This window comes from Acanthisitta chloris, unplaced genomic scaffold (assembly GCF_000695815.1).
Source record: "Acanthisitta chloris isolate BGI_N310 unplaced genomic scaffold, ASM69581v1 scaffold36741, whole genome shotgun sequence".
Taxonomy (NCBI): Eukaryota; Metazoa; Chordata; class Aves; order Passeriformes; family Acanthisittidae; genus Acanthisitta; species Acanthisitta chloris.
In genome coordinates, this window is record NW_008658330.1 from 40,711 (window position 1) to 51,947 (window position 11,237).

Sequence of the window (11,237 nt, forward strand, 5' to 3'; positions counted from 1 at the left end):
GCAGCATGAAGTAAGTTGACAGATGTGTGTCCTGTCTTTACAATTACTGTCTGTTTGCTTCCCTCTGGCAGTGCTAAAGAGTGTGTGTAGTGCAGTGCAGCAGTGCGGGGTGAGCAGGAAGGTTTAGCGCTCGGCGGCGTCAGGTCCCAGAGATCTCCAGATGGTGTTCTGCACTATTAACAGGATGTCGGCAGAGCCTGTGGCTGCAGCTCCTCCACTGCATCAGCTGCTGCTGCTGCTCCTTGAAGCAGCAAACAGCTCTGGTTCTGGGAGTGCTAGGCCAGGGCCCCACCACGGACAACGCCCAGTGTGGCACATACATGGAGAGATTGGGGTTTGGGCTGCTTTTTGCACCACTGCCCAAGGGATCAGTGGGGCTCCAAAGCCATCGGCAGTGCCTTCCCTCACTCAGTGACAGAGCTGGAAGCACAGCCCCAGCTGCAGGCTGCCTGTGGTCACAGGGATGGTTTTGTTGCTGCCTTGGTTTAGAGGAACAAGGCAGAGCGTTTGGGGCTGAACTCTGCTTTAGGGGTGTTTCCTTTCAGGGATGTTCCTCTTCTCTGTGGCCTTTTGTGGCTCACCAGTCCCACATCCTCCTGCGCTGGGAGCGGGAGGAGGAGCTGGGACTCCAGCCACGATTGGTTTTCTATATTGGGAACAAATTTGCTGGTAACTGGAGCTCCTGGTTGGCGATGCTGGCCCAGGCTGGTTCCTGTAGGTGCTGGTGCAATGCCTGGGAGAAGCCAGAAGTGCCTGGGCTGAGATCCAGTGCTGCATTCACACTGAGCTCAGCTCCTCTTGGACAAATGGCACTGCTAGCTCAGGCCCTGGGCAGAGCTCTAGAAGGACTTCAGTTTGTTTGTGGGAGTTTTGTGGTGCTTTTGGCTGATCAAGGCTGAGGTATGTGTTAAATCTTTGGGGTCTCACGGTCACAAAGGCAGCAGCATCCCTGCCCTCAGGTCAGAAAGTCACTGGAGAACAGGCCAGGGCCAGGCAGCAGGTTTGGTGAGGATGGGACCCAGGCCCATGCAGAGCTGAGCACCTTGTGTACATTTGGTGAGTGCAGCTGAGCTGTGTGCTGAGCACTGCATGGTCATGCTTTTAATTACTGTTAAAATAATTGGCACTGTGGCTACTGGGAGGATGTGAGAAGATCAGAGGCTCAAGGCTGTTTCCCGGTGCCTCGGGGGTACGAACAGCTTTCAGTGTCTGTATAATTAAAAGCTACAATCTTTCATGTGCACAATAAAGAGAGCTGGGAGGTGGGGAGACTCCAACCCTTCTGCATTTTATTTATTGAATATCATCAGTGACCACTCTCTCTCCTTCACAAAGGTTTCTAGGAAGCACCAGTGTCTCAGCCATGGCCAAGATACGCAAGTGCTCATCAGGCTTGTTAACTAAAAGGCTTGACCTGGTTTGGTGCTGGGGTTGGTGTGGGAAGGGCAGTGCAGTTGTACAGGAGAGCTCTGCTCAGGCTCCTTCCTCTCCTCAGGTCTCTCCCTTCCTCCCAGCTCAGTAAGGTTTGGGTAGTGATCTCATTTTTCCTTCCTTCATCCACATCCTCCTTCGGCCACTCCTGAGCCTGTTGCAGTGAGGGATCAGCAGATCACTGACACTTGCCGTGCCCTGTGTGTTTCAGCTGCGGGAGCTGGTCAGCATGTGCATATACCCCGACCCCGACCAGAGGCCTGACATCGGCTACGTGCACCAGGTGGCCAAACAGATGCACGTGTGGACCTCGAGCACATGAGCCGCGTGGGGTGTCCAGCACAGCTCAGTCTTACTTGAATCCTTTTCTGCACGGTGGAGGCTGAGCCCTCAGCAGAGGCTCCTCCTTTGCAGGTTATTTGACAAGGACTCTCCCAGGTGGTCGTGCTTTAACGTGAAGATTCTGTGAGGTATTGCAAGTGATTCTTTTATGTTTATTTCTAAGGCCAATAACGTTACGGACGTAGATCATTTAAGGGTCCTTTCCTAAACTGTCGTGTGTATCTAGGGTAGGCAATAGGACCGAGGGGTGCTCGGCCAGAGCTCCTCTCCTAACTGTAATGTGAACTATTGAGATAATTCCTTCAGTGAAATCACTTTATCCTGATGTAAGAATTGCTGTAGACGTTGTGTAATTTGTGTAACTGCTACTTTGCCTCTTCTGCAAATGGTTAATAGCAAACTCAGTTTTTACTTGGTGTATTTTAAAGCAGCCATGTATGTGTTTTAGTACTTCCCTCCCCTTCAGACCCAGGACCTGGGAAGGGTTTGGGGATGGGAAACACTTTTTGTTTCAAGATTTCTTTTTTTTTTTTCTAATTGAAACTCTGAGTATTGTGCTGATGCATTTATCTGGAACTTGGCTACAATGGGAGGGTTAAACGTGAACCTGGGGCAGGAAGACAAACGTGCCAAGCAAGGGAATTGCTCCTTACCCTCACTGCCCCTTTGCAATGTTCTTCTTGGCCTCCAGGTTCTTGTTTAAACCCAGTGTTTCTCACAGTCAACTCCGCTTGGTGCAGAGACTGACACCAGGTACTGTCAGTGGAACTTCAGCAGTGTTTGAAACACTTGGAAATTCTGAAAAAGGAAATAAATGAGATGCTTTGTGTATGGAATTCTGCCTAGGATCAGCCCCATGGCTCAAACTGTGAACGCTCATTGCAGAATGTGAATGTGTATAGAATCTCACCCTGATCCGAAGGAGTTGTCCTGAACTGCCTGAAAATTTGCAACAGCTCAATCCGTTCATTGAATCAATGATTTGTTCATTACTGTCCATGAAAAGATTCACTGCTTTAGGAGCAGCCTTGGATTCACGTTCCAGTGTTTCCGTTCCGTGTGCCTGGCGGGAGGAGCAGAGCTGCACTCGCTGTTCCCCAGGGACTCCCTGGGCCTGTGCCACTCCAGGGGTGCCAGGGCTGGTGCCAACGTTGCACCCATGTGGGACAGCCCCGAGGGAGCCTGGGCTGGTGTTCCTAAGGGACCTGAACTCCTTCGTCTGTTCGAACTAAGCTTAGGGTTAGAGGGTTACATACATATATATGCTTCTAGTGGATTTTTTTTTAGCCTAATTTGCTCTACTTAAAGGAAAACTGCAGTGCCATCCTCAGCTGCTTCCTGTCAGATTTGGGAATATTGATGTAGGGTACCAAGGAGAGCCACTGACTGCTGTGAACGAGGTTGGAATCCTCACTGCAAGTGCCATTTCCGTGAGGCTTCTCAGCAGCACTTGAGGCTGCTGCTCCCAGCAGAGGCTGGGGAGTTCAAATCGGCAGGAGAACGTCGTGGAGGCACCAAATTCCCACCATTCCCATACTTGGTTAATTCACACCTGGAAGGGCCCAGTTCCACTGCAGCTCTCCTCAGAGCTGTGCAGCTCCAGGCCCAGGAGGGTCAGGCTGTGCCGCGGTGACACGGACGAGCACTCACCTGTGGCTTCCAGGGAAGCTCAGCTCACAGAGGAGCAGCTGGAGAAGTCTGGTCACTTTCTTGCTACATAAAATTTCTTAGTGCTTATAAGAAAATGTATTTCAAAAGGTAATTTTTTTTTGCAATTGTGCATTTTTAGATAAATAAAAAAATGATTTCCAAACTAAACACCTTTGTTCAGTACTAAAAGCAATACTAAAACCTCAAACCTCAGGACAGACCTAAACGTGTGAAACTCCTCCTAGCAGCCACTGGGTGCAGCTGCTTTCCCAAGCAGTGGACAAATGGAGACAAATGGGAAATTGTGTATGAGCCTCTGCCCTCTGATCTGTGGCACACTGGAGCTGTTTCCCTGAGATGTTTGCTGCATGATGCCAAGGCTGGGGCCTGGCACCTATTCCCCTTTGGCAGCTGATGTCAGTGTCACACCTTCCCTCTTGACTGCACCAGAAAAGAATTCTGCAGAGGGCTCTGCTATTTTCTCAGGGTTACGTGGTGTTGTAAAATCAGTTTAACTCAAACAGTGCAAACTCAGGATTTTAGGACAAAACAGGTCCAAGTGCAAATGAGTGACAAGACAATCAGCTACAGCAAACAGAGCAGAAATAAACAGCCCCTGAGGACCAGTGTTACCTCCCTGCCTAAAGGAGCAGGAGAGCAGTGGCTGCTGGAGATCAAGCACAGCAGCTCAGAACCATCACTGCTCACTTGTTTTCAGACCTTTTCCTGTACCCATCAGGAAAAGAACATTCTATTAAATCAAAACTTGTCAGCTTGGGCTTACACCGAGCAGCTTTACTCCTGCTGTTCTGTTGCTGGAGTGAGGGAGCAGAGCAGCTGCATTTATGCCCCCTGAGCAGGAACCTGCTCAGGCAGAGCTCAGAGCCCACAGCACTGCAGGGGCTGAGCTGCTGCAGCTCTGCTGCACAGGCCTCACCTGTTCCACAGCGCAGAAGGGAGAAGCAGCAAATGAGCAGCACATCAGGACACCAAGGAGAATGGCCAGAGCCTCTTTATTCGGCCCCAGCTGCTGGCAGCTCCCAGGCAGAGCACTGGGAGAGCACAGGCTCTGGGGGCTCAGGACGTGTCCATGGTCTGTACTGTCTCGTCCACCACCTCAATCTCCAGGTGTGCCACATTCTCTGTGAGAACAGCAGTCGTTCCCTTCTCACACTTGTACCTACCAAACCTGGTAAGGAAATGGGGAAGGTTAGTCTGGAAGGTGGTTCATAGGAATACTCCCATTTGCAATTTTAGAACTGAGCAGCTTTGCAAGTTTCCTGTGGATACCCAAAGTAAAGGAGGAAAATTTGCCAGTTCTAGCACTCAGGTTTGCTCACTTCACACTCTCCTCACCTCTGTGTCCATCATCAGGAGAAAACCATGTGACACATACTGAAATGTAACCTTATTCCCAAAGAGATCCATACTGGAATGTTTGTGACAGAGAACTGAAGAGATTCAGAATTTCTGTTGTAAGGGAAGAGGGGGAAGAACATGGTCACCCCTGAAGGATGTACAGAGCTTTCAGGAGCTGTGCAATCCCTCCCTGTGCTGTAGGGAACTGGACACTGAGCAGGGCAAAGGGCTGGACACAAATCTCTCTTTTTGCCAAGGGGAAAAAGCAGAAATTTCTACACACTGGAAATGGCTGAGAGAGAACTGTTTGGTTAGGAAAGAGGAATGCTGCGAGCAGGTCTTAGTTTATTTAGACATGAAATGGGACTGGATTTTAGCCCAACTAAAAAAAACCCAAAACTCTTGTGACTGTGTGTGGAGCTCTGACCTGCAAAGTGTCCCAGCTGCCCTCGGGCAGCAAAGGCAGAACTCCATCACTGCCTCAAACTGCCCAAACCTCAGGAGCCTGGGGAAGCTGTGGCAGGTAAGACCTTCATTTGTTCCCTCACACCCCTGTACGTGCCACTAACAGCTACAGCCACACATTTGTGCTGGTTAGCTGAAATTCAGGCACAGACTGGGGACCAGTGACAAAATCTGCACACAGGCCTTGCTCCCTCCTAGCTTCAGAGCCACTCACCTGTCTCCCTTCTTGTTGGCCACGTCGTAGGGACGGAGGAAGTCCAACTTGCTCTTGCTGATGACGCAGATGTCGATGTTGCTGCCTGAGCCCAGGTCGTTGTAGATTCCGGCGGCGATGGCATCACGCACGAGCTGCTTGGCTTCCTCCTCCTGCAGAGGGGAAACTGTCACTGCCAGGGGCTGGCACTGCCCAGAGCTGTGTGCCTGTCAGCCCAGAACAGTGACACACCAAGACCTCACATCACTGCAGGGTAGCACAGTGGGGCTGTCCAGGGACAGCTCCCACCCTGTCCGTCCACCACCCCTGGCTGGATCAGACTCCATAAGGACAGTCTAGGAAGCAAAACTCAAAGAGGTTTTTGTCTTAGTGAATGGAGAAAATAAGATCATTTTTAACTTCCAGGCCTGTGCCTGTAGTGTCCACTCTGTAACCCATTAGTCCCACGAGTTTAGGTACAAGATTTCCCTAAGTCAGGACTTATTTTATCATCCTTTAGAGCCCCAAAATGATTTCTATGATTCTGTAGCATGGTTTGGTTTGCAAAGCTCACCCTGCACAGCCCAACAGGAGCTGTGGGACAAAGCTCTGCACAGTTTCAGTTCCAGTCCTGAGCACAAATGCAGAGAACATAAAGAAACCTGCTGAAAACACTGCCCAAACAAGGTACTGCTGGTGAAATACTGACATTAGTTATGTTTTTACCACTGCCGTGAAACAAAGGAACCTTTGCTACAGTAACTGAGAGTTACTGTTTACCAGCAAAATAGCCTGAGCCAGAGTGCAACAGCATCACACAACCAGCACTGACATCAGTGTCTTTCACATGGAAACATCCCACGTTCATCAAGCTCCCCATTAAAATACTACACCAGGTCTGTAATCACCACATCCCCACAGACAAAACACGACTGGTACTGCTGTGGAGGCAGCAGCAATAGAGCATTATGTGCCTTCCCAGGTCATTCCAGCAGCACTGGCTCCCTCTGCAGCTCCTGGGCAACAGCCACGGGAAGACCCTGGGCAGGAGCAGGACACAGCACAAACAGCAGCACTTCCTCCTTCACTCTCAGCTTTATCAGTATTATTCCTTAGAAAAAAATTAATTAACTACACTTCCTACCAACCTGACTAGAACAACGTGGCCATGCTGTAAAAATAACTCCTGTGCCTTTTCTTCAGGGTTTTGGCAATAAAACCCTGATAAGTAAATGATTCCTCACTCAGCTGGTAGAAATAAACAAAGCAAATAAACCAAAGAACTATGTGTAGATCTGTTTTAAAAATTAAGTGGTAGCAAAACCAGACTAATTTTAAGCTACATGAGCATTAGCATAAGAAAAGCAGCTTAGGAAAGCTACAGCAGATTGGTGGAGTTTGTGTCACTCTCCTTTTCAGCTTCATCTTTTTAAGACAACACTGTAAATCTCACAGATTCCTCTAATTCAAATATTATTTGCTCTTAAAAACACATTCTATCAACCTACTGTTAACAAAATAGCTCCAGAAGCACCAGCAAAGCCAAGTTGGCAGAGCTGAGCTGTACCTGCACTGGGCCTAGGCCAAGAGCTCAGCTCCTCCTCCAGCTGTGCAGCTCAGGCTGGGACCTGGAGAAACTGAGTTTAGAACACAGAATCACAGAATCATAGAATCAACCAGGTTGGAAGAGACCTCAGAGATCAAGTCCAACCCTACCCTGGTTACTAGACCATGGCACTAAGTGCCACATCCAGTCTCAGCTTAAAAACCTCCAGGGATGGTGAATCCACCACCTCCCTGGGCAGCACATTCCAATGCCTGATCACTCTCTCCATAAAAAATCTCATCCTGGAGTGACCAGGAGCACCTTCAGTGCTGCTTCCTGCTCCTCCTGGTACCACTCCGAGCACTGCCCAGGACAGCCACAAGAACAACCCCTCAGCATTCCTCAGCTCCTGCCCAAGCTCAGCAAGGATTGCTATTTCCAGCCACAAACTGGGGGTTAGCAGGAAAGTGCTGACACAGCCTCAAGTACAGAGGCCTCAGTGAGTCACCGTAATAATTAATCTTAAAAAAACCTAAAAGTTCAGAGTATATAAAAGGCTTTATGGCTGCAAAAACCAAGCTAACTGGGAGTATGGTCCTCGGGGGCTCCTGAAGCAGGACCAGGGCGAGTGATGCACGGTGAGGTGCCAGGAGGTGCTTTATGGGCGATATGCCCATCACACACCCAGCACATCCCAATGTGAGCCCACTCAGCCACGTGACGGATGTGCCGTGGCCGTGGCTCTGCCACCTCATTACACAGAGCCCAGGCCAGGCTGGAATAAATAACGCGGCACCGAGGGCCACTCCGAAACGGCCTTTGATAAATTATTTATCACACAGACAATTGTCTGCATTTAATATCGGCGCGACCGGTAGCGTCTTTAAAAGATGATTTATGTGCTGTAATGCCATTAAGCTTTCTATGGGCCCACTGCTGGCCGTAAAGCCTGCTGAGATTTAGAGAATGAGTTTTAAACTGTCACTGCGACATCACGGCGGATAGAGCTGTATTAAATCTTTACTTTAAACCTGTTATCTGGAGAGTTGCAGTTTGCAGACACTCAGGGCTGATGGATTACCTCTCACAGCTGCTCTGCAGAGAGTCCCAAACTGCTCTGAGGAGCAACTTTTACACATTACTCTTCTATACGACTTGAACCAAGTTCCTCTTCTCACTTAAGCCATTTCCAGGCTTCAAGTGCTACTGAAGGAAAAAAGACTTTGCTGCAGGAGATGAAGGTGTTTCTACATCATTTTGATACTGTCTTCACTAACAGCCTGCACACAACTTACCGTTATGCTCAGCAGCAAAGGGAGCAGCTGCAATGGCTTTGTGAGCATTATTTCCTCAGCATTTTATAACTCCAGAGCAACTTATTTAAAAACTCCAGAAATTATTATTTTTCTTAGCAAAATGAAATTAATCCCTCCTGCAGGTCACAAGATGCTGCCAGGGACGAACTACACAGTGCAGTTCTCCAACAGCAATTCTTACAAGAGTTTGAAATGTAAAGCGCCATCAACTTTAGTATAAAATGAATAAAAATAAATAAATGCAAATACCTCTCAGAATAGCCAACAACAATGAGATTTGTTCAAATCATACAATACAAAAAGTTGATCCTTTCAAGCTGTTCATCTCCAGGGCCGCCCAAGGAGCAAGGAAGGACATACCTCATCTCTTAACTATTTTTGCTAATTACACCTATGGATTTTATGTGGGTTTCACCATGACTAAAGCATCAGTAAATGTTTATTTTTCTAACCACTTTCTACCCCGAACTTTGCAAACAAACTGCCCCTTAGTCCCCAGTTATTGTTCTGAGATAACAGCTCTCCCCACTCCAAGGCCCATCCCAGCCCTCCCTGATAACCACTCGTACAATAAACCGCGTTAATATTTCATACCGGGGTGAAATATGCTGGAGTATCAATCCAACATCTGCTGTCTTAGGGCACTGCTGTCCCGCAGAGACACTTCCGATTTGTAATTGAGCCCTACACTGAATTAATCAGCAGTTTATCTTTTTTAGTAAAATAATCTCTTCCCCACTAACCTGGATTTACATTAAGAATTTATGCCAAATTACCTGCCTGCCAAGGCAGGAGACGTCTCAGGTTCGGAGCTGCAGCTCGACAGCAGCAGTTGCTGTATGTCATTCCCTGCGTGGGGATTAGCACAATCCTTATTTCCAAGGGCACACAACTAAATTACAAGCTCCTCTCACAACTGCACGTTTTTTTAATGCTATTCCCACTCTGAACCCAGAATGAATATGAAAACTCATTTAGGCCCTCACTTCTGGGTGAAGTTCGTGGGTTTAGGGCCCTGATTCCTGGGACTGGGACTGGCCCCACAGCAGCAGAGCTGTAAATCCTGCCCAGCTCTGAGTTCTCCTCTGGCACCAAGAGCTGCAGGTCCCTGTTCTGCTGCACAGTAACACACGACCCTTACCACCCAGACATGCAAACACTGCAAAAGACTAAAATTAAACTTACTGTATAGCACTGCATATAAAAAAATTAGTATCAAGCAGTAATAGCTCTGGCTTCAAATAACCCAAATCCCTGTTCACACGACAACTGCTTTACCTCTGGCAGGATGGAAGGGAAGGAAGGTCAGCATTTTATTTGGGAAGAGAAGCCTTGGACCCTCAGGTAATTCATCCTTCCTAATGCAGCAAAATGCCCCCAGAGCCTGTGCTGGCTCTCCCTCTGCTCACCCCCAGCCCTGCACAGCCACTGCCCTCGGCCACACCGCTCCCGAGCTCTGTGCCACCTGAAATACCCTCCAGGACCTTCTGCCTGTGTTCTGCAGTTACAAACTGGAGCAATTTGAACTGCAACACCTGCTCCTGAGAAATGCATCAAAAATAATTACCTGTCCTCCCCTACCCTGTGTGCTGGAATGACCTCCTCCCACGGAGCACTGCGGCTGCTCAGCATCACCACGGGCAAACCCCAACTGATGTGGTCACAAGGGTGAACAAATGGCTCTCTGTGATCCAGCAAGGCCCAATTTACACCAAGGTAACATTTACTTCCCTGGATACAGCCTGCAGGCAGGAAACTGGAAGAAGGCACTGGTACCAGACTGGTAGAGTCGGCAGGTCCCACCCAACCTCTGCACACAAAGTGGCTCTGGTACCCTCAGCAAACACACCTTAAAACAGTCCAGCTGGAATCCCAGCCATGCCACAGCACACCCAGCTGGCACAGCCCAAACCTGTTTAACACTGGTTCCACACAGGGAATCAATCCAGGGCACAACTCTGCAAAAGAAGATGAGAACAGTACAAACTGTCCAACGTGTCAGGCAGAAACCAAGTTACCACAGGATAATTGTCATCTAACTTGAGAGTGAGGAACAGGTATGAGAAGCCTTTATTTTCTGGTGACTGTATGCACTAACACCTGATGTTCACCCATGGAATCCTTGTCTCCAGGAGACACTCACACAGCTATGTCAGGAAAGCTGAAAACTGCAGTGCCACAAGCTCTGGCAGCAAGGAGTGAAGATGTGCCACTAACAGCCTCAGTTCCTGTCACTGCTAATGAAATACACAGATACACAGGGCACAGAAACACAAAGTCCTTATTTTTGCCCACCAGCTCAGAGTCTTTCCCCTCTATTTACTTCATCTCCATGTTTGACACCAACAGGGGCTCCAGGACCTCAGAGAGGCTCTCCAGCTTGGTCTCCTGTGTCTGCTGGCAGAGTTGAGCCCACTACCCCTCCCAGAATATTGTTTCCACTCAGTACCACTGGATTTCCTGCCACGCTCAAGACATGGCACAATAAATGACTGTAAATATAATCTCACACATTTGTGGTGATCTATCCTACAAATAATTATCAAATATCTGCCAGACCATCTCCTTTCATTTCGTTCTGCCTGTTCTGTGCTCCTCAACTCATTACTCCAAGCTTTACTTCCTTTTCCTTGCACTGTAGCTCTGCTTTCTCTGGCTTCTACTGATTCTCCTCCTCTTGGAGCCTTGTTACCAAACCTGGCTATTGATGAAACAGAAGAGAAATGAAGCTACAAACAGCCTATTTCCTTGGCTACGACGCAGCCTCACCGTGCTGCAAGTGACTCTTCTGCAGACAAAAAGCTCCTACTTTTCAAACACCAGGAATCAAATTCCAGAACAAGATATATTCCCCCAGCCTCATCTCCTGAGCAATCCACAACCACAGGACAGACAAACCCAGACCTCCAGCATTTAATGCTGGAGATATTTTTCC

At 48.5% G+C, this 11,237-nt stretch overlaps 2 protein-coding genes across 2 annotated transcripts in view; one reads left to right on the forward strand and one right to left on the reverse strand.

Moving 5' to 3' along the window:
- The window catches only part of NEK6 (NIMA-related kinase 6), a 27,237-nt gene extending 25,484 nt beyond the window's left edge, over positions 1-1,753 (forward strand). Inside the window, exon 9 of the mRNA XM_009085057.1 lies at positions 1,643-1,753. Coding sequence (XP_009083305.1) covers positions 1,643-1,753 — 111 coding nt within the window. The remainder of the gene's footprint in view (positions 1-1,642) is intronic.
- Positions 1,754-4,417: 2,664 nt separating this feature from the next.
- Positions 4,418-11,237, reverse strand: part of PSMB7 (proteasome (prosome, macropain) subunit, beta type, 7) — a gene marked incomplete at its 5' end in the record, with an annotated part of 17,097 nt that continues 10,277 nt past the window's right edge. The window contains 2 exons of the mRNA XM_009085058.1: positions 4,418-4,612; positions 5,462-5,613. Coding sequence (XP_009083306.1) covers positions 4,501-4,612; positions 5,462-5,613 — 264 coding nt within the window. The remainder of the gene's footprint in view (positions 4,613-5,461; positions 5,614-11,237) is intronic.